Here is a 21,153-nt window from a genome sequence, read left to right on the forward strand (position 1 = left end):
GCGAGCCGGGACACCGGGCGGCGGCGCGCGCCATGTCGTTCAGTGAAATGAACCGCAGGACGCTGGCGTTCCGAGGAGGCGGGTTGGTCACCGCCAGCGGCGGCGGCTCCACGAACAATAACGCTGGCGGAGAGGCCTCGGCTTGGCCTCACCAGCCCCTGCCGCGACAGCCCCAGGCGCCAGCGCCTCAGCAGCTCAATGGGCGGGGGGCCGACGAGGAAGTGGAATTGGAGGGCCTGGAGCCCCAAGACCTGGAGGCCGCCGCCGGGGCCGCCGCCGCCGAGGAAACCAAGGAGTTGTTGCTCCCCCAAGAGGCGGGGGGCCCCACCTCGCTGGGCGGCGGTGGCGCGGGGGGCCCCCTGCTAGCGGAAAGGAACCGTCGGACTCTGGCCTTCCGAGGAGGTGGCGGGGGTCTGGGCAACAATGGCAGTAGTCGCGGCCGCCCCGAGACCTCGGCGTGGCCCCTGAGGCATTTCAATGGGCGAGGGCCGGCGGCTGTGGATCTGGAGCTGGACGCGCTGGAGGGGAAGGAGTTGATGCAGGACGGCGCGTCCCTGAGCGACAGCACCGAGGACGAGGAGGAGGGGGCGAGCCTGGGCGACGGCAGCGGGGCGGAAGGCGGCAGCTGCGGCAGCAGCAGGCGGTCGGGCGGCGACGGCGGGGACGAAGTGGAGGGCAGCGGCGTGGGAGCTGGCGAAGGCGAGACTGTCCAGCACTTCCCGCTGGCGCGACCCAAGTCCCTCATGCAAAAGCTCCATTGCTCTTTCCAGAGCTCCTGGCTCAAAGATTTTCCCTGGCTGCGGTATTCCAAGGATACTGGCCTTATGTCTTGCGGCTGGTGCCAAAAGACCCCTGAGGACGGGGGAAGCGGGGACCTTAGCCAAGTGGGGCACGACGAGCTTTCGCGAGGGACCCGCAACTACAAGAAAACCCTTCTCCTGAGGCACCACGTCTCTACCGAGCACAAAGCCAACGCCCAGGTACAGTATATCCTGCTCTTTCTTTTGCAGATTTCTCCGGGAAAGGCTTATCAGTGAAAACCCCGTTTTCCTGTGCGTGGGGGATTGGAAAATCTGGGAACAAGTTACCAAAAGTTTGGTGCGGTGTTGGTGGGGGAGATGACAGTTTTCTTATCGTAGCGCAGTTTGTTGCGTCTTTTGGGTTTTTTTTTTTTTTTTTTTTTTGCTACAGATTTCTTGGCTGTCTCATGAGACTGAACCGAAAGTTTAAGAAAGCGAGCTTGACATTTTTAACTAAAAGGTTGACTTTGTGGTGAAGCATTTTATTAGCTGTGATTTTTAGAGAAGCTGCTTTATTTTCCTACTCCTTTAAGATTGTGTGCTGGCGAAAGTCAAATCTGGCAACTCTTGAAAGAATGAATTAAACCTTCTCCTAAACCTTTGACACTACCCCTTTTCAGGAAGACATCCAACCAGAAAATTCTTTATATCAGATCTGGAGCGTGAGAAATGTAAGAAAAGTATCTAGTTGTAGAGGAAGGAAGGTCTTTTGGAAAACAGTACTTTCTTGTCAATCATTGTACTAAGTTTATTTCTGTTCAACTTTTTGGGACAAGGAAAAAGACTTGCTCTTTGGTAAATTATTGTAGTTTTCATTTAACTTGTTTGCTTCTACCCCTATTTCTGTGTTGAGCTTTTTCTGATTGCCAAAAAGCTGCTTGTAAAGGCAGTTTACATTAAGTGCTTAGCATTAAGTTGTTTGTATCAAGGAGTTGCATTTAACTGCTAGAGAATATATTTACCAAATTAACTTGAAGTCCTAAGTCCTTCGTTGCAAGTCTGTAAGCTGCTTTTTACTCTTTAACATTTTTAGTCGAAAGATAAATACCTTACGATTTTGAGAGCCCTTTCAAAGCCCCTTAGATCTTGAATCTGTCCTTTTAGATAACTCCAGGTGGTGAGTGGAATTCCTTTTTTCTATTGGTAGTCATTCATTGATTTTATAAAGTCAACTCTCAGATATTTGTCCTTCTATGTGTTCGATTTATTTCGTGATCTTGCTATTCAGCAAACTTGTAGTGGAGTTAATTAGGCACCTTCCAGTGGCTTTTTAGCATAGAAGTATCTCAAAAGTTGAGGCTTTAACTTTAAAACATAAACCGACTATATGGCACTTAACAAACAGTGCCTTTCCCAGTGGATCTGTAATCATTTTTGCACAAATTTTAGTTGCCTAAGTCGTAGAAGGAAGGTCATGTACAGACATAAGTCCCAGAAAGGTTAAGTTAATTGTCCAAAGTCTTAAAGTCCTTAGTGACTAGAGCCTACAAGGAATGTTGTGTAATGTACAGTAAATCTGGATTGAGGTCTTGATTTAATGCAGTTACTAGCTTGTGAACTTGGGCAGTGGAATGATATAGACCTAACATTGCCTTTCTTTCATTTGTCAAGTACGCATTTACCTTAATCTGCAAGGTACTTGATTTTGTACCCATTTTACGGAAGAGGAATCTTCGTTTTTAATAACTTATTTCTGAAATTATTTAGACAGTAATTCAGGGGAGGTGCTTAATGAAATCAAAACTGATCATTTCAAATAATGGTAAGTTGTTTATTTAGAAAAATTTTAAAAACAATTAGAATGAATGTGAGAACCAACAGTCACACCTCTTTATCAATTTAGTCTCTCCCAGTAGGCAAATCTAAATGGGAATGCAAATTATAATTAGATAGCTTCTTAAACCAGTTGTTGCTATTCAGTGATTCTGATTCATAGCAATCTCAGACTACAGACTAGAACTGCCCCTGAAGGTATCCAAGCTTGTAAATCTTTACATAGCATACTGCCACATCTTTGTAGTCTGGGTCGTCAGGTTCAAACTGCTGACATTTTGATTGGGAGCCAAGCAGTCAGCTACTGCACCACTAGGACTTAAAGAATCTGAAATCAGAGGAACCAGGTAGCCTTATGGTGTATTCTCCCCTAGGCGAAAATCTAGAGTAGTAGGGCATTCATTGCTAGGTAAAACCTTCCCAATTTATCTCTTCTAATCTTATTCTCTGATACATTCCTTCCCTCCCATTTTCATCCTTGAACTCTTTCATAGCTATAATCTGCAGCAGGCCTTATCTCTTAAGAACATTCTTTCGTTAGGCTGAGGACAATACAGTCTGGGCAGTCAGTCTAAAGCTATATGTATTGGCCCCCTTGATTGGATTTTGGATATTTCTGAACGGATCTTAATTCTGTAGGTAATAATCTTTGTAGTTTTATTCTAACTAATCTTAAGTAGTTGGGAGGCTGTTTTTCTATTTTTGATTCCAGGTATCACCTGCATACGTTTTATTAGTTACAGGTTCATCAAACTGTCTTGTTCCTTATGTTCAGAATTGTCAGTTGTTCCTGACCTGCAATCTTTTTTCACCTGTAGGAGGCAGTATAACACAGTCCGTAAAAGCATTCTTTTAAAGTCAGGTGGACCTGGGTGCTAATCCTCTCGACTTTCAGGTGGTGTGACTTTGGGCAGATTAGCTTCTTCTTTCCTAAAGTAAAATACAGGGTTTCCCTAAGGATTTAATGTATTCAGATAACGTTAGCAAGTTATGGTCTCTTATTATCCTGATGGCCTCTTTTCTTCACAGATATTGATCTGTAACAAGGTTTGTTTTTGTGGCTTGGTTTCTCATGTCTAGTGTCAAAAATTTTGTCAGTGTGAAAACCACTTTCTCTTATGAAGTCGTTCTTGATTTTAACATGCAAACCAGCTCTTTCTGTATACCTTCAGACTTGGGCCATCAGATTCTTTGAGCATTCTAAGATTATTTTTCATCATTCATGTAATATATTTCAGCTTCACAAAGATTAGTTTGTATCAGCTTTCTCCTGTCTTTAAAACAGTGAAATTAATTCTGAAATTCTTCAGATAAGAATTCAGCTTGACTCTAGGGATAGTTCACTCCCTATATGTTCTCCAGGTTTTTATTGTTTGTTGTTTTAAATTTTTAATGAGACCCATTCTTTAAGAGGCATTTGACCAAATTCTGGTATATTAGTAAGTAAAGGTTGCTTTTCCTTTGGTTTCTGAAGGAAGTGTTCTTTTTCATTAACCCCTGATGTTAAGTGTCGTCATGTTGGTTATGAGTCATAGTGACCTTATTTAAGATTTCCAAGGAGTAGCTGGTGGGTTTGAACCACCGATTTTTCAGTTAACAGTTTATTGTTTAGCCTACAGTGCCAACCCGATCTTTAAAAGTTTGATGATGATGGTATACTTAAGTGCCATCAATTCGTTCCGAATCAGTGACCCTTTATAGGTTTTCCGAGGAGCTGCTGGTGAGCTTGAACTGCCAACCTTGCAGTTCAAATGGACTTGCAGTCTGGTGCATTAACCCACAGCCCCATACCAGGACTCCTTAGATACTGGTTATTATGAACTGCTCATGGGGGAGTCTTTTTAAATGTTCTTTTTATTTGTCTGTGTTCTGAGCCTTAAATGCTAAAGGTATCCCTGCATTCTTTATACGGATATGGGTGAAAATACATAATTTTATCAGTCAAGTTCAATGTGGCTCATTTCAGGATTTGGCCATTGGTCCTGAGGACTTTAAAAGGGCTTCTAATAATATGGATTACCACTTTTTATCCAATTGTGAAAATTTCACACCCTAAACTATATATATATTCTGACAACTGTTTCTATGCCTGAAACATGCAAATAAGTGTATACATTTGTTGTTGTTAGGTGCCATCGAGTCACTATCGATTCATAGCGACCTTATGCAGAATGAAACACTGCCCGACCTCAGTATCATTGCCACGCTTGAGCCCATTGATGCTGCCACTTTGCCAATCCATTTCGCTGGAGGTCTTCCTCTTTTTCTCTGACCTTCTACCCTACCAACATCCTATCCTTCTCCAGCGACTGGCCCCTCCTGACAATATGTCCAAAGTATGAGAGACGAAGTAGTGTCATCCTGGCCTCCAAGTAGCGCTCTGGCTGCACTTCTTCCAACACAGATCTGTTGGTTCTTTTGGCAGCCCATGGCACTTTCAGTATTCTCCAAAACCATAACTCAAAAGCATCAATTCTTCTACAGACTTCCTTATTAACTGTCCAGCTTTCACATGCATATGAGGTTATTGAAAATACCATGACTTGGGTCAGGCACACCTTAGTCTTCAAGCTGACATCTTTGCTCTTCAACACTTTAAAAAGGTCTTGTGCAGCAGATTTGCCTAATGCAATATGTTGTTTGGTTTCTTGACTGCTGCTTCCATGAGTGTTGATAGTTGATCCAAGAAGAACGAACCTAAGTTAAACTAAGTTAAGTTCCACCCCAGGTTTATAGAGTTAGGTTTTCTAGGAATAGTACTTAACTACAATAGAGGATGCTATAACTTGGGGAGATCGTCACGTTAAACAAAGGGGAGACCTTTCTTCTCTGCCAATTTGTAAACTAAGTTATTATAAATGTAAACATGCAAACTCTGTAAGCTAACTTTTCCAGCAAGTAAAATAATTAATGCTGACTAGCAGTCTAATTATGGAGCTCTGGTAGCATAGTGGTTACGAATCGGTTTGCCAGCCTCAGGGGCAGCAGTTCAAAACTACCAGCAGTTCGAAACAACCAGCTGTTCGTGGGGAAAACATGAGGCTTTCTGCTCCCGTAAAGATTTACAGCCTCAGAAACCCTATATAGGGTCGACTCCACAGCATGTAACAACAACAGCAGTCTAATTGAAATATGTTCATTCCAGCCAACATTTTGAGCAAAGAAGTTGAGACAGCTCATTGTGAGTTGGTCCCAACTCACAGGCACTTAACAACAACAAATGTGTTATTTGACAAAATTAAAGGCCCAGCTTTTAACAGTTGAGGAAAAAAGACTGAAAGACTTTTCACAAAGGCAGAGAAAACAGTATGAAACCAAGATGAACCTATATAGCCCATTAAGTTAACATTGTACAATTGTTATTAAGTAGGCTCTAACGTTTCTTTATTGTGCTTGATTTAGTAAGGGCTGGGCCATTTCCTTTGTGTTTATCCAATTTTTGGTGGTACGTGTTTCCCTCTTAAATTGGGTAGATGTATGCCCCTGGAGATAAAGAACTACACATAAAACATTTTCCCTGTCCTCGAACTGTAGTCTAGTAAGTTGAGAGAACTGACAATACAGTAATACAAGCACTATGACTATGTCAGGTGTTTGTTCAGAGTACAGTGAAGACATTAAAGGAATGAGAATGACGAATTCTAGCTTAGAAGGTTTAGGAGAAGTTCATAGAACTCTTCCTGTAACTTAATTTTATTAGAATCGGTATTGACTATAGAAAAAAGAACATTCAGTTGGTAGCAAAATGAAAAAATGTATCTTGATGTAGAAACAATGGGTAGTTGGGTTGTAGAACAAGATGAAAAATTAAGTATGAATAGGTAGATTTTTATTCACGAAGACCTCTTGTATTGCTGAAAAAAGGATTACATTTTATTGTTTACAAATAGGCAACAAGAGAATCTTGATCATTGTGTGTTTATTTTTGTTTAGAAGTATCTGTATATATGAGTTGAGTACATATGAACTGAGGTATTGAGGAGAGAGCTGATATACCATATCTTTGATAGGCCAGGTTGGCTGCATGTTATAATCATCTGAGGATTTCCAACCTAGGTATATAGAATTAGGTTTTCTGGGAATAGTACTTAACTGCAATAGAGGATGCTATAACTTGGGGAGATCATCAAGGTAAAAGAAGAGAGCAAAGGAGACCTTTAATTTCTACCAGTTTGGATAATTGTTCAGTACTACTGTTATGTGCCATAGAGTCGGTTCCAACCCATAGTGACTTTATAGGGTTTCTGAGGAGAAGCTGGTGAGCTTGAACTGCTGACTTTGCAGTTCAAACAGCTTAGCAATCTGACACATTAACCCACAGTGCCACACCAGGACTCCTTAGGAGGGGTTTATGGCACTGTAGTTACTGTATGTAGCCTTATTTATCTTCATATTTTGTAAATTGAATTTGATTTTTTCCTAAATTCACAATTTTGAATTGGAAATGGAATTGAATATTTTTATTTAAATATGTTCTTTTTCATACTTCCATTGAGTTGCTGCTGAAAACAAAGAGATTTTGTTTTCAGTGTTTTTTTAGTTCACATTTTGATTTTGTGTTGCCTTTTTTTGCCAATCTATTTCTTGAGAAAAGACTAAGTCCAAGTAGCAGTGTAAGTAGTACATACTTGTTTGCTATTAGCTAAATAACATTTTCATATCTTTTATTGTGGATTTCAATGCAAGTGAATTTTTTGAGGTTTATATCACTTGCCACTGAAGTTATCCTCGCCCACTATTCCTCTCAGAAGCGTGAAACAACTGTGGGTGGTCATCTTTATATTCTAAACAAGTGTCATTATCTAATTCTCCAAACTAGAATTATGAAGATTACATGATTTTTTTTTTTTTCTCTATCTCTTGCTGCTGATTAACATCCAAATATTTTTCCAAGCTCTTCATCTTCTATTACTTCCATCACTATTTATTTACCTTCCATAGCTAAGGCCCTTGCTTCCTGTAGGTATGCTCTGTACTATTTCAGTAGCTTTCCAATTGGTCATAGCACCTTCAGACTTATTAAGTGTTTTCGAGTTAGTTTTGACTCATCGGACCCTGTATAGGATTTCTGAGGAGCGGCTGGTGAGTTTGAATGGCTGACCTTGCTTGCAATTCAAGCAAACTGTGCAGTTGAGTATTTATCCTAAAGTTGTTGTTGTTAAGTGCCTTCAAGTAAGTTCTGATCCATTGTTGTTGTTGTTAAGTGCCGTTGAGTCGATTCCAACCCATAGTGACCCTGTTCCGAGGAGCAGCAGCTGGTGAGCTTGAACCGCCAACCTTGAAGTTCAAACGGCTTTGCAGTGTAGCGCATTAACCCACAGCGCCACATCAGGAGTCCACCTTCAGACTTGATCTCCTGATTATTAATTCTCAGTGTTGCAACCACAGCCATTTCTCTGCTGCCAATACAACCAGAGTGCTCTTTGTTTATCTAAGGCACCTGCAGCAGTGGTTCTTAATCTTTGGGGGGATTCATAATCTCTTGTCACCTTGATAAAAGTGACGGACACTTAACTCAGAAATATGTGCATAAGTACATATTTACATTTCATGGACTTTTGCATCTGGGTACTTCAAAGTATCAATTTGGGGTCTTTCGCTTCTGCTGTCTATTCTTAGAATACTAATTCTCCTACCCCGTCTTTAAGGCTCTGCTCAGATACCATTTCTTCAGAAAAGCTCCCCTCTCCTCATTCATAAAAACCACACACACAAAATAGGTTTAGATATACCACATCTCTGCTCTCATCACTTTGTTTATATTCTTCAGTGCTTCAAAGGCTCTCCTACTTGCCATTACTTTGATTTAGGGATTATAGGTACTCATTTTGGTTCCTACTATCAGACCCTGGAATATGTATTAATGTGTATTAAATTAATGATGAAGCCAGGGTTTTGCAAGCTTTTATGAGATTTCTCTATAAAATATTAACTTTTTAAAAAGTGTATGCCTGAACATAATAGACTGTGAGAATTTTAACTTTTCTGTTTTGTGTAAAAATTGGAACAAGTTGATTCTTATGTCTCCATATCTACAATTAAACAAATTCAAAATATTTCATATCTTGTAGAATCTCAGGTGCCACAAGTTGACTGTTCTTTTCAAGTCTGAAAGTTCGTTGTCATAAAATCTCTTTGTCTAGCCAGTTTAGACATTTGAGCTACGTTGGGTGTCTTCCTTTTAGGGAAAGGAGATAGGAAACATTTACCTACATTGGAAAAGACCATTTGTGGAAATACTTAAATTTTTCATCAGTATACCTTTGCTTATCAGTAACACTTTATACAATCATTATACTAAGATTAGACTAAGAATGGTAGAAGGAACCAAAGACAGATCTTTTGCTCTTAAGGACCTACTTTAAGTTTTTATTGTGAATTGAGTGATAATTTACATGGGAGAACATCGATTTTACGCTCATCGTTTCATTGCAATGATTACAGTGTCCTTCGTGCATCATCATTCAACAGTATTTTCTTTTGTTCCCTCTGCCAGCACACAGCCTTTTTCTTTCCATGAGTCTAGAGACCTCAGCTGTTCTCTCTCTCCATGTCTCCATGTCTGCCTCCCATCTTTGGTGTCACTGCTTCTCTGGATAGGGTCCCACATTCCGCTCATGCTTTTCTCCTTTGATGGTCCTAGGGTCCTCTGTTCCTGGAATGTAAGATTAACTACTCCCCTTTATGTTGCAAAACTTCTTCCTTTACGGTTGTGACAGATGAAATAAGTCATGTTAACAATTACTCAGTATTGAATCATAAGAATCTTATCCCCATCTCCTTTCACCCAGACCCACCTAGATGAGATGAAAACTATTCAATAGGGATTCTACCTTACCCCGCACACTCTGAAACGAAACTCCTTCTTGAAAACTTATAAGCCAGTCATTTTGTGCCTTTATAGCCACCTCCCCCATTTTAGGTAGCCAGGGTGTAAATTGCCAGTCCCCATCAACCCTTTATACAGAGGGGATAGGGTTGATACTTGATGTGAAGAATCCTTCCCTTAGTTGGTATTTTGAGCTACTGCATCCGTAAGTATTGGCCAAGTTCATCAAATTTTAACAATTTAAGTATAGGTCTTAAATTCTTTTATCTTCTTATAGTCAAACACTGATCAGCAAGGCATTGTAGCTAGGTCGAATGGGTACTATCTACAAGTTTGGGTATTCTTGTGCATCTCCCCTCACTTCATATCAGCTGGACGCTTAGCTCCTAGCTCTAGCTAGTCCTCCATGTCTATGTTAAGGACCTACTTTTAAAGTTTTGTTTTCTACTACTAAGGATTTTGTCTTTGTTTTTATGTTTAAGAATCAATAGTAACGGTTTGTTTCAGTGCTTTAATTAGCTCTATTTTATACAAATCCTCAAATAATACTATCCTTGGAGAGTACACACACTTTTGACTTAGAAAAAAGTTCATTTTGAAAGACATATGTAATAACTGCTACAAACACATGGCATTAAGGAGCTCTGGTAGCATAATGGATAATGAGCTGGGCTGCAAATAGCACAGCCAGCAGTTCAAAACTACAAGTCACTCTGAAAGAAAGATGAGGCTTTCTGCTCCTGTAAAAATTTATAAGCCCTTGAAACCCTATGTCAAGGAGCTGAGTCAATGGCATACCACCATCACCACAAGCAAATGGCATAGTGTGCTCATTAGTTGTGGAAAAGAAACTTGGTGTTGCTTATTAAAAAAGGGATATTACTACAACAGTGATATGGGAAATAGTGATTGAAGAGTTGCATTTCATAAGTATAGTTTTGTTTTTTTCAAATGGGTGGATACACTCATGTCAGATAGTTTTTTTAAATTAGACCATTTGTTCTGATAATGGTGAAGACCTTTAGGAAAATAAGACTGGCCCAGAAACTGTAGGACACAGTGACCATAGTTTAAAATGATTGCCACAAGTAGACATAGCCACCTCTTCCTCAAAATGTTTCGATATATAAACTTCTGACCATTTTTGCCTTGTTAATAGTTAATTCAGTGCTTTCACAAATACTTCATGGGTGTGCTACCAAATTTTGATCAGTTGCTTGAAAGTTCTGTTTTATCAGTGTTTTTAGGCTTATCCTATTTTGAGATGATATTGTTAAGTGCCTTCAAGTTGCTCTGACTCAAATCCTCTAGATAGGGTTTCCAAGAAGCAACTGGTGGGTTTGAACTGCTGACCTTTCAGTTAGCAGTGCAGTACTGAAACTGTTCTATTATCCCTCTGAAACATTTAAGTATCCTGAAATTTCAATTTTATTATTCCTGTTCTTTCAGTTGATTTCTCATACATGAAAAAACACACACAAAAAAACCTTAAATGGACCACTTGATCTGATGATAGTTTCAAGGAAATAGCTGCCTGTGGCCTGGAGTCAGAACTAAAGATAATATTTTTATAACTTAAACCATTCATAAGCCCAATCATAAGAATGGCTTAAATTGTATTTGGACAGGTTGACTGTTCAAACCCACCAGCTGCTCCATGGAAACCCTATATATACATGGTTGTTTTGAATTGAAACAGACTTGATGGCACTTAACAACAATGATTGAAGTTTGATGGTGGTTTAGGACTTTTACTCCCATTTAGAATATTGTTTTCATGAGAATCAGAATTCTATTGCATTTCAAACAACTTGTCTTTCCTGCCAGTCTCTTTCCTAATTTCCTCTTACTCTTTTCTCTAAAAGCATTATCAGTTCTCAGAACTTGCTTTAGCTTACTTAGTATCTTCCCATGCTCATATAATCATAGCTCTGCATACATATGTGTGTATATATTTCATTATTTTATAGACATAGCTTGTATTTAAGTTGATATTTTATGCAAAAGAAGATATTTAAATTTTTAATACTTAAATAAGGTCTGCGTTTTTATTCATATTTTCTGCTACAAATACTTAAGCAATTTTTCTTCTGTGGAAAAAGATTACTTCAGTTTTTTACAGAAGCTATTAAACCATATGCAAAGCACTATTCAAATTGTCAGAAATCTACATTTCTCCTTTTAGGGAGCTTACCTACCTAGTCATTGTTTGAGGAAATTCATAATGTTCTTATAGACATACTTTGTGATAAACCAAGCCTGCTTCTGTGGAGTCAATTCTGACTCAAATAGGGCAGTGTAAAACTATTACACAGGGTGTCTGAAACTGTAAATCTTTATAGGAACAGACTGCCTCAACTTTATCCTGAGGAGCAACTGGTGGGTTTGTATCACTGACCCTGAGGTTAGCAGCACAACTGAACCCACGGAACCACCAGGGCTCCTCTGTAGCTTTATGATACTGCTTTTAGTTTAGTTCGAGGATAGTGCCTTGGACCTGAAAACTGCTATGTATGCATTCTGAAATGGAGATAATATTCATATTCTTGCTGTTCTACACACAACCTTGCTTTATAGGTTATCCTAAATTTAGGGACGCTAAATAGAACTTTAATGAAAGCTTGTGAGACAAGTGAGAGAAAATTGACAAGAAAAGAATTTTGAGTTCTTCTGACATTTTGACCTTTAGATGACCCTTCAAGCCTGGAACTGAATTCACCCTTGTGACTTTGATTCAGTTAAATGGTAGACAGTGCTTCTAAGGTGAGCAGTAGCAACCAGGAGGTATGTGCTTTTTAAAATAATCAACTAGATGAGACCAACAGGACAACATTTGTCCAAGGAAAAAGTTCAGAAGGCAGAAAGGGATAGGAAAGGAGGACTGAAAATAGAAAACAAGGAGAAAGTGGGAAGAGTACGGTTACATTGTGGGAATTGTCATCAGTGTCATGAATCTAAATGTATATGAGTTGTTGGGTAGAAAACCAGTTAATTGAGTAAACTTTCACCTAAATTACAATAAAAAGCTTAAAAATTTTTTGAGTTCAGAAATTATTAACTTAGAGTAAATAGTATTTATGGACCCTAAAAGAGATAAGGCAATTTGAAAGTGGAGAATTTTTGTTGTTAATGAAAGCAAGTTTGAACGGCAGCATTGAATTCTTGAATACCACAACTCCTCTACTATCTAGTCTATATTGAGATAAAATGTAAATTTTTTTATTGTCTTTTAATTCATTAATATGGCTTTCTTTCTAAGATAAGAGGGGGCTTCAAAAAGTTCTTAGAATAATTCCTTTAGCTTTCAGCTTCATTTTTCTACAAACTTTCTGAAGCTACTCTTGTTATGTGCCGTGGAGTCAGTTCCAACTCATAGTGACCCTGTACAGCGTTTCCGAGGCTGTGAATCTTTACGGGAGCAGAAAGCCTCATCTTTCTCTCCTGTGGAACAGCTGGTAGTTTCAAACTGCTGACCTTGTGGTTCACAGCCGGAATCGTAACCATTACACTACCAGAGCTACTCTTAGTGCCCAGCATATACTGTATCTTGAATAAGTTCAGAGGAGGAATCTTGATGCTTAAATTATTTAAACTGATCGTCAATTTTTTTAAGATAATAACAATGAGTTGTATCATTCCCTCTTAGTATTTATGATGATAAATGCTAGTCTCAAAATACACGATTACTAACACATTGATAAAGGAGCCCTGGTTGCACAGTGCTTGAAAATTAAGCCCTGGGCTACTAACTGAAAGGTTAGCAGTTGGAACCCATTAACTGCTCTGGGGGATAAAGATGTGGCAGTCAGAAGTAAAGATGACAGTTGTGGAAACCCTGTTGAGCAGTTCTACTCTGTCCGTTAGTATTGCAGTGAATTCGAATTGACTGGATGGCAATGGAGTTAAAACAAATTAACATATTTGATTAGTGCTTTTTAAGAAATGATACTTGTTTCCTTGGTTTGGGGGGCTTTAAAAAAGTAAATAAAATTTAATGTTAATGTTTTCCATCCAATTACAGGAGTCAGAAATACCATCAGAGGAGGGGTACTGTGACTTTAATAGTAGGCCAAATGAGAACTCTTATTGCTATCAACTACTTCGACAACTAAATGAACAGAGAAAGAAAGGTATTCTTTGTGATGTCAGCATTGTGGTGAGTGGAAAAATCTTTAAAGCTCATAAGAACATCCTGGTTGCAGGCAGCCGTTTCTTTAAGACTTTATATTGCTTTTCAAACAAAGAAAGCCCTAACCAAAACAATACTACCCATTTAGATATTGCTGCAGTTCAAGGTTTTTCAGTCATCTTGGACTTCTTGTATTCTGGTAACCTGGTGCTCACAAGCCAAAATGCCATTGAAGTGATGACTGTGGCCAGCTATCTTCAAATGAGTGAAGTTGTTCAAACTTGCCGAAATTTCATTAAAGATGCCTTAAATATAAGCATTAAATCAGAAGCTCCAGAATCTGTAGTTGTGGACTATAATAATAGAAAACCAGTTAATAGAGATGGTCTGTCTTCATCACGAGATCAAAAAATTGCCAGTTTTTGGGCAACACGGAATCTTACCAACTTGGCAAGTAATGTAAAAATTGAAAATGATGGTTGTAATGTCGACGAGGGCCAAATAGATAACTACCAAATGAACGACAATAGTTGGGTCCAGGATGGCTCTCCTGAAGTGACGGAAAATGAATCTCAAAGTCAAACAAAAGTGTTTATTTGGAATGATATGAGCTCCCAGGGAATTCAAGAGACTGGAAAAGCGAGGAGGAAAAATCAGACTGCGAAGCGATTTATTTATAATGTACCACCTAATAATGAAACAAATTTAGACGATTGTTCAGTGATGCAGCCACCTGTTGCCTATCCGGAAGAAGATTTGTCATTCATCAAGGAAGAGCCAGGTAATTACTGTATGTGCAAAGATACCTTGATTTTGAAGCTACTTCATTCTAATTCTGTCTAGCTGGATACAGTCTTAAAATGTATTTTAAATTTAAAATGTTTTCATTGTTAAAGTAATACACACAATATAAAAATTGAATATTTACAATAGAAGAAAAGGGAGAATGACTTAAATCAGAGTGTGTTCTTTTGGTGTGTCTACTTTTTGCTATTGTTGTTGTAGCTATGTGCCGTGGAGTCAGTTCCGACTCATAGTGACCCTGTACAGGGTTTCTGAGGCTGTAAATCTTTATGGGAGCAGAGAGCCTCATCTTTCTCCCGAGGAACAGCTGGTAGTTTCGAACGGCTGACCTTGCAGTTCACAGCCCAATTCGTAACTACTATGCTACTAGAGCTACTTGCTTTTTACTATAGGCACATGCAAATTGATTTCTCCAAAGATAATACATTATCCAGACACCGACTATATAGCTGTACGGAATAGACTCTACTACATGTACAGCGCTTTTAACTTCCCTGACCTCCTCCTAGCTCTGCTCACTTTTTAAGACACAGTTGCAGAAAAGAATAAAATCTTACACATGTTTTGCATCTAGTTAATAATTCTTTATTTGTAATTTTTCCTATTTGAACATTTTCCAGTGTCTTAAAGGATTTTCTAAGTTATAATGAGATGATTGTAATGGTTTCAGAGCTGCTGTCTGTTTCACCATAGATGTTATAGAAGCTGGGTTATTTAAAGTTTGTTTGACTGTTACCCTCTTGTATTAGTTGAAAGAGAGAGGCATTTGAGATATTTCATTGTATCAACCAGTCTTGTTAGGTGCCATCGAGTTGATTCTGATTCCTAGAGATCCCGTATAGGGCTCCTAGGGAGTGGCTGGTGGGTTTGAACCACCAACCTTGTGATTAGCAGTCCAGTGCTTAGCCTGCAGCACCACACCAGAACGCCTAACAGATCTTAGTGTATCATATTTTTGTGGATTTTTTAAAAGAGTTGGAGGACCATTGTTGACGATAATAAGCAGAAAGATTTTTGAAGTTTCTTTATCTTTAGTTTAATCGCTGTGTGCCTGACTTTATTTTATTTGAAAAAGCACCTTAGTAGGTTTGTGGTTTCCTCTGTATACATCCCAGACTTGTCCATTACTGCCATATATGATTTAGTGCTTGTTTTGTCCTAAAAGACTGTAAATTCAGTGTCTGCTTTTATATAATGGGAGATGGAATGCTTTTTATTAAAAAACAAAAACATTGTTTTTACTACTAAGGGCAAAAGCCGTAGTAGTCTTGTGAAATGGGTCTTCTTGCTTTTTAGGTTTAAGTTTTTATTGGTATTTAACTTACTTGAAAATCGGCATGTTGTGTATGTTGTATCAGTCGGTTCTGATTCATAGCAGCCCTGTATAGGGTTTCTGAGGCTCAAACTGAAGACCCTGTGATTTGCAGTTCATTGCTTATCATGAGATAAGCAACACTTGATAACGTATAAAAAATGAAACTGATTTTTTTCATGCCTTAATCAGGTTTAAAAAAAAAAATCTTTGATACAGTTCCTAAAAATAAAGTATTAAGAGTAGATCTCAAGATAATTAAGTACTATTGTGATGTGGCGCTATTTGTTAATGTTTTGACTGCAAAGTCGGTTTGAACCGTAGGGTCCACAGTTCAAGCTCACCAGACATTCCTCAGAAACCCTATACAGGGTCACTGTGGGTTGGAACCAACTCAGTGGCACTGAACAACAACAATTTTGTTTAATAACTAATAAAGATCTTGAAGGCATTCTCAAAATTAGAGCTATATTGTCTTCCTGCTGCATAAATCAACCTTGTTTAACAGTATTGTGGGAATTCTCTGGTGGTTTCTAAAATAAATGTACACGTATTATTTTCCTTTAAGAAATAAGCAGGTCTAGTGATTGATTATTTTGGCAAACACTGCTAGTTATAGCCTGTATTAATGGACTAGGCCTATCTTATAGTGAGGCACTTTGGAATAAAGCACTGGACCACAAGGTCGGTTTGAACCACAGGTCAGTGGTTCAAACTCTGAGCTGCTCCTTGGAAACCCTACACAGGATTGCCACGAGTTGGAAACAGCTTGATGACATGTAGCAACAACAACTATATGATATTAAGTTATGTATCTTAGAAGACAGAATTTTATTCTTTTATCATTCATAACTGTGCTCAATAGCTGATGAAATGTGCTTAATTCATTAATTTGGTTGTATCGGTGATGTGTGCTATACTCCAACTGTTAAAACTTTTTGTAAATTTTCACTGTCTCCAAAAATACATTCTGTAGCAGAAAAATGGGTCTTAAGAGAATTTAATTAGTAAGTAGTATGATAAAAAGCCAGGGGCTGACAAATTTTTGCTGGTCAACTACTCATCTCTTGTCATAGTGTCATAAAAGCAGCCATAAACGGAATATAAGTGACTGTGGGTGTGTTGTAATAAAACCTTATTGCCAATCCTTGGTATAGAGCAGTGGGTTTTAACTACTGCTGCACATTGGAATCAGTTGGGATATTTTCAAGAGTTTTTCCACTAGGGATTTAAATTTAATTGGTCTGGGATACAGCCTAGATGCATGAATTTAAGAAATCTCTACAGGTGATTTTATTTTGAGTCAAGGTTCATCCACTGATACAAAGGTGAAAGAACTCACACTGAGAAGTACAGATTTGAAAACTAACTGTGCCACTTAGTATGTAACCATTATCAAGTTAAATTATTTCCTTCATTTTCCTCATCTTTAAAATATGATGTTGTTGTTACATGTTGTCTGGTCTGTTCCGATTCAGCAACCCTATATAGTATAGAGTTTCCTAGGAGTGGCTGGTGGCTTTGAACTGACAGCCTTGTGGTTTGCATTCCAGCTTATCCTACAGTGCCACACGAAGGGCCTTAATATGTCACTTAATAGAATTACTATAAAGATTGAAATGATGAACCTAAAAGTCAAAGAATTATTATGCTCATCTCAATCCTCTTTAAAGCAGGGAAAACTGTTGAGGTTATTTAAATGAGTTTTTCAATGCAGTGTAATTTCTTCAGGCACTTGTACACATGCGTGTATACGTGTTTCCTTAACAGCCTCAGTGTGACCTTCTGTTTGAATACTTACATGGACTACTTTCTAAGTAGCCTATTCGAGTATATCATTACTGTTATTATTTCAAAGTTATATTAAGCCAAAATTTACTTATTTGCAATGTGCTAATTCTGCCTTCTTAAGTAGTTCAGTAAGCGTTTTAATTTCTCATCTCTTAATTCTACCCATTAATCCTTCAAATACTCAACATTTTAAAAATTCTCCCTAGATCAGACCCCCTTTTCTAGGCTACCTGTTCTTCCCTCCTCCTTGTAAATTTTAAATGCTCTTAACATCTTGTAATCACATACATACTGCTGTTTGTTTCATCCTGAAATTTTGGTGCATAGAATTGAATCCAAACTCTTCAGGTAAATTCTTACTCTCATAGTACATAGTTAACAAAAGTTAAAGAGTTTTCTTATTTAGCTAGTAGTAGAGAGAGCCTTGTAATTAACCACTAAACTTGTGGGCCCCAATTTTTCAAAAAATGAGTCCCTTTTAACTATAAAATATTTTTATGAACTTTGATATCATTGGATATGCTTGAGTTACTCTACCAGCAGTGTTTGGCATATTTGAATTTGTAAATCTCATGTAGGAACTGTGAATTCTTAGTGTCTTTAAGTTCACAATTTGTAAATCATGACTCTAAACAATGTTTTTCTTGCTAGTGGATGTTGAAGCTATTATTAGTATGCATCATGAAAATACATTGTAAGGTATTGCCATATACCCACACAATTCAGAGATCTTATTCAAATGGTAATTTTTCTTTTAAGTTACTATGCGTTTCTTTATATATCTTATCAGATGATACCTTAAAAAGTTAGTATATGTGTTTTTGACTCACTACATAAAAGAAGCCCTGATATGGTGCTGTGGGTTAATGTACCAGACTGCAAAGCTGTTTGAACTGCAAGGTCGGCAGTTCAAGCTCACCAGCTGCTCCTAGGAAACCCTATAAAGGGTCACTATGGGTCGGAACCGATTCGATGGCACTTAACAACAACAACAACTGGGAACTGCAGAGTCCTGGCGTGGCACTGCAGAATAATGTGCTGGACTGCAAGGTCAGTTTGAACCACAGGGTCAGCAGTTCAACCTCACCAGTAGCTCCTCAGAAACCCTGTACCAGGGTCACTATGAATTGGAACCAACTCGACAGCACTTAACAACAGTAACAACTGGGAGTTGCTTCAAGTCCTTGTTGACAAAGAATACTACTTGCAAATCGAACACAGAAAAGGTTAGGAATGTGATTAGCCAGTAGATAGGTTTGCCTGACAGTTTCAATTATCTGATAAAATCCAATAATAGCAGTATAAGAACAGAAATGAGTTGTTCTGATATGCAGAACCATAATCCTATACAGGGTCACTATGAATTGGAATTGACTCCACAGCACATAACCACCATCACCAATCCTTGCTTTGCTGATTTGCAAACAGAAAACAAATATCAGCCAAATACGGTAGATAAAAGTCTAAGATTAAAGTTAAATTATTATTGTTAAGTGCCATAGTGTCGTGAAGTTGTTTCTGATTCTTAGGGGCCCTGAATATAGGGTTTCTGAGTAGCAGCTGGTGAGTTTGAACCACTGACCTTGTGGATCAGTGCTTATCCTGCAGCATCACGCCATGACTCCAAAAGTTAAATTATAGAAATTCAGATTACTAGTACTGGAATTGTTTTTGTGTTCATGTATTGATACATTTAATCAGATTTAGGTGTTAGTCCTGTTTTTGATCTTTTAATTGACTGAGATGAAAACATGATCTTCTTTTCTGCATCTAGATTTTTATACTTTCCCAGTCATACTAGCAAGTTCCACCCATTGTAAATAAGTCTACTTTTTATGTATGTGTATAAATTTTATTCATGCATGCATATCTCATCTGTAAAAACAATGAATTTGAAGTGACAGATGACATGAAAACAAGTTCACATTCTGTTGTTTTAAATAACCGTGAACAAAATATATAAATGTGGCTTCCGCTGGGTTTTAATATAGTTGCTCTAATTAAGCTTCCAGAGCCCTGATGTGGCACTGTGAGTTAATGCACTAGACTGCAAAGTCAGTTTGAACCAAAAGGTCGTGGTTGAGACTCACCAGCTGCTCCTTGGAAAAACCCACCTTACACAGGGCCTCGGTGTGTTGGAACCTACCCAATGGCCCTTAAAGCAACAAGCTTCCAGTTGGCTCTGAACTATTGAGTGGTCTATTTGAAAAAGGAGGAGATATAGCCAATCATACAAAATGACAAAACGTTTGGTACTGACTTTTCCAGTGGAATTTTTATATAGGTGAAATAAGGAGCTCTGGTAGCATAGTGGTTACGAATCCGGCTGATAACCTCAGGGTCAGCAGTTTGAAACTACCAACAGTTCACCGCTGGAGAAAGTTGAGGCTTTCTGCTCCTGTAAAGATTTATAGCCTCCAAAACCCCGTGCAGGGTCGCTATGAGTCGGAACCCACTCCACAGCACACTACCACCACAACCACTGAGTTGTTGTTGTTGTTAATGTGCCATGGAGTGATTCCGACTCATAGTGACCCTGTACAGGGTTTCCGAGGCTAAATCTTTACGGGAGCAGAAAAGCCTCTGAGTAAAACGGGGCAAATGTTTCAAGAGCCTTTTTTTTTTTTTTTTTTTAAGTAAATGCAACAGATTATGACATAATTGATTTTTATATTTATTTTTGATAAAGATGAGGCTACTCTCATAAAGATTTACAGCTTTAGAGACCACCCTTTACAGGATCACTATGAGTTGGAATTAACTCAATAACAGTTAATGAAAAGCTAATAAAACAAATCCTGGTGGCACTGTAAATTAAGCACAGGACTATTAACCACAAGGATGGGGGATTAAAAACTATTAGCCATTCTGCATGAAAAAGATGAAGCTGTCTGCTCCTGTAAAAATTTATAGTCTCTCAAACCCATGTATGGGATTGCTGAGTCAGAATCTACTCAGTGGTTGTGGGTTTGTTTTTTTGTGCATTTTAAAAGTTAATACAGCTCCTTGTGGATGATTATGAATCTTCAAACTATACTTAATGTGCTATAAGTATTCAGACATAACAGTGGCTTTACTTGATCAAAGAACATGCTTTATTCTTTTAGATAATCTAAAATTTCTTTCTCCCATCTAGACATCTGATGAAAAGTAGCTTTACATCACAACATTTTGAGAAAAGACTGGAAGCTAAGTATCTATAATAAATCATATTGTTAGTTGTTGTTGAGTAGAGAGTAAACTGCTCCACAGGGTTTTCACAACTAACTGACCTTTATAAAGTAGATTGCCAGAGGTGTCTTATTTTAGGTATAAGGTTGGAGGTTTAAACCCACCAGCTGCTCTGAGAGAGAAAAATCGGCTGTCTATTCCTGTGAAGATTTTACAGGCTCAGGAATCCTATATAATAGGGTCACTAAGATTAGGAATCAATACCACAGTAGAAGGTTTTTTGTTGGATTCCAACCACCAGCCTTTTAGGTGGTGAAGTGGTTAACGGATTTGCATTACCCAGGGACATAGTAAGGAATCCTTTTGAGGCATAACTTTGAAGTAAGGACTTATTACTTCTAATTGCAATAAAATCTTTAATTGGAGTGATCTAGTATTTCTGCCTGTCTGTAGTTTTGATGAGAGCTCTGGTAGCATAGTGATTACAAGTATGGCTTCTAATCTCACGGTCAGCAGTTAGAAACTACCAGCTGTTCCCTGGAAG

At 38.4% G+C, this 21,153-nt stretch overlaps 1 protein-coding gene across 3 annotated transcripts in view; it reads left to right on the top strand.

The window, feature by feature from the left end:
* The window catches only part of ZBTB10 (zinc finger and BTB domain containing 10), a 45,317-nt gene that overhangs the window by 1,185 nt on the left and 22,979 nt on the right, over positions 1–21,153 (top strand). For 2 of the 3 annotated variants that reach the window (XM_006830804.1, XM_006830803.1), the window contains exons 1-2: positions 7–980; positions 13,424–14,312. In XM_006830804.1, coding sequence (XP_006830867.1) covers positions 33–980; positions 13,424–14,312 — 1,837 coding nt within the window. In that variant the 5' untranslated portion in view covers positions 7–32. Of the gene's footprint in view, positions 1–6; positions 981–13,423; positions 14,313–21,153 lie in introns of those variants that run through there. The other variant, XM_006830805.1, reaches the window with a different exon arrangement.

The sequence above is a fragment of the Chrysochloris asiatica genome, unplaced genomic scaffold (assembly GCF_000296735.1).
Source record: "Chrysochloris asiatica unplaced genomic scaffold, ChrAsi1.0 scaffold00001, whole genome shotgun sequence".
Taxonomy (NCBI): domain Eukaryota; kingdom Metazoa; phylum Chordata; class Mammalia; order Afrosoricida; family Chrysochloridae; genus Chrysochloris; species Chrysochloris asiatica.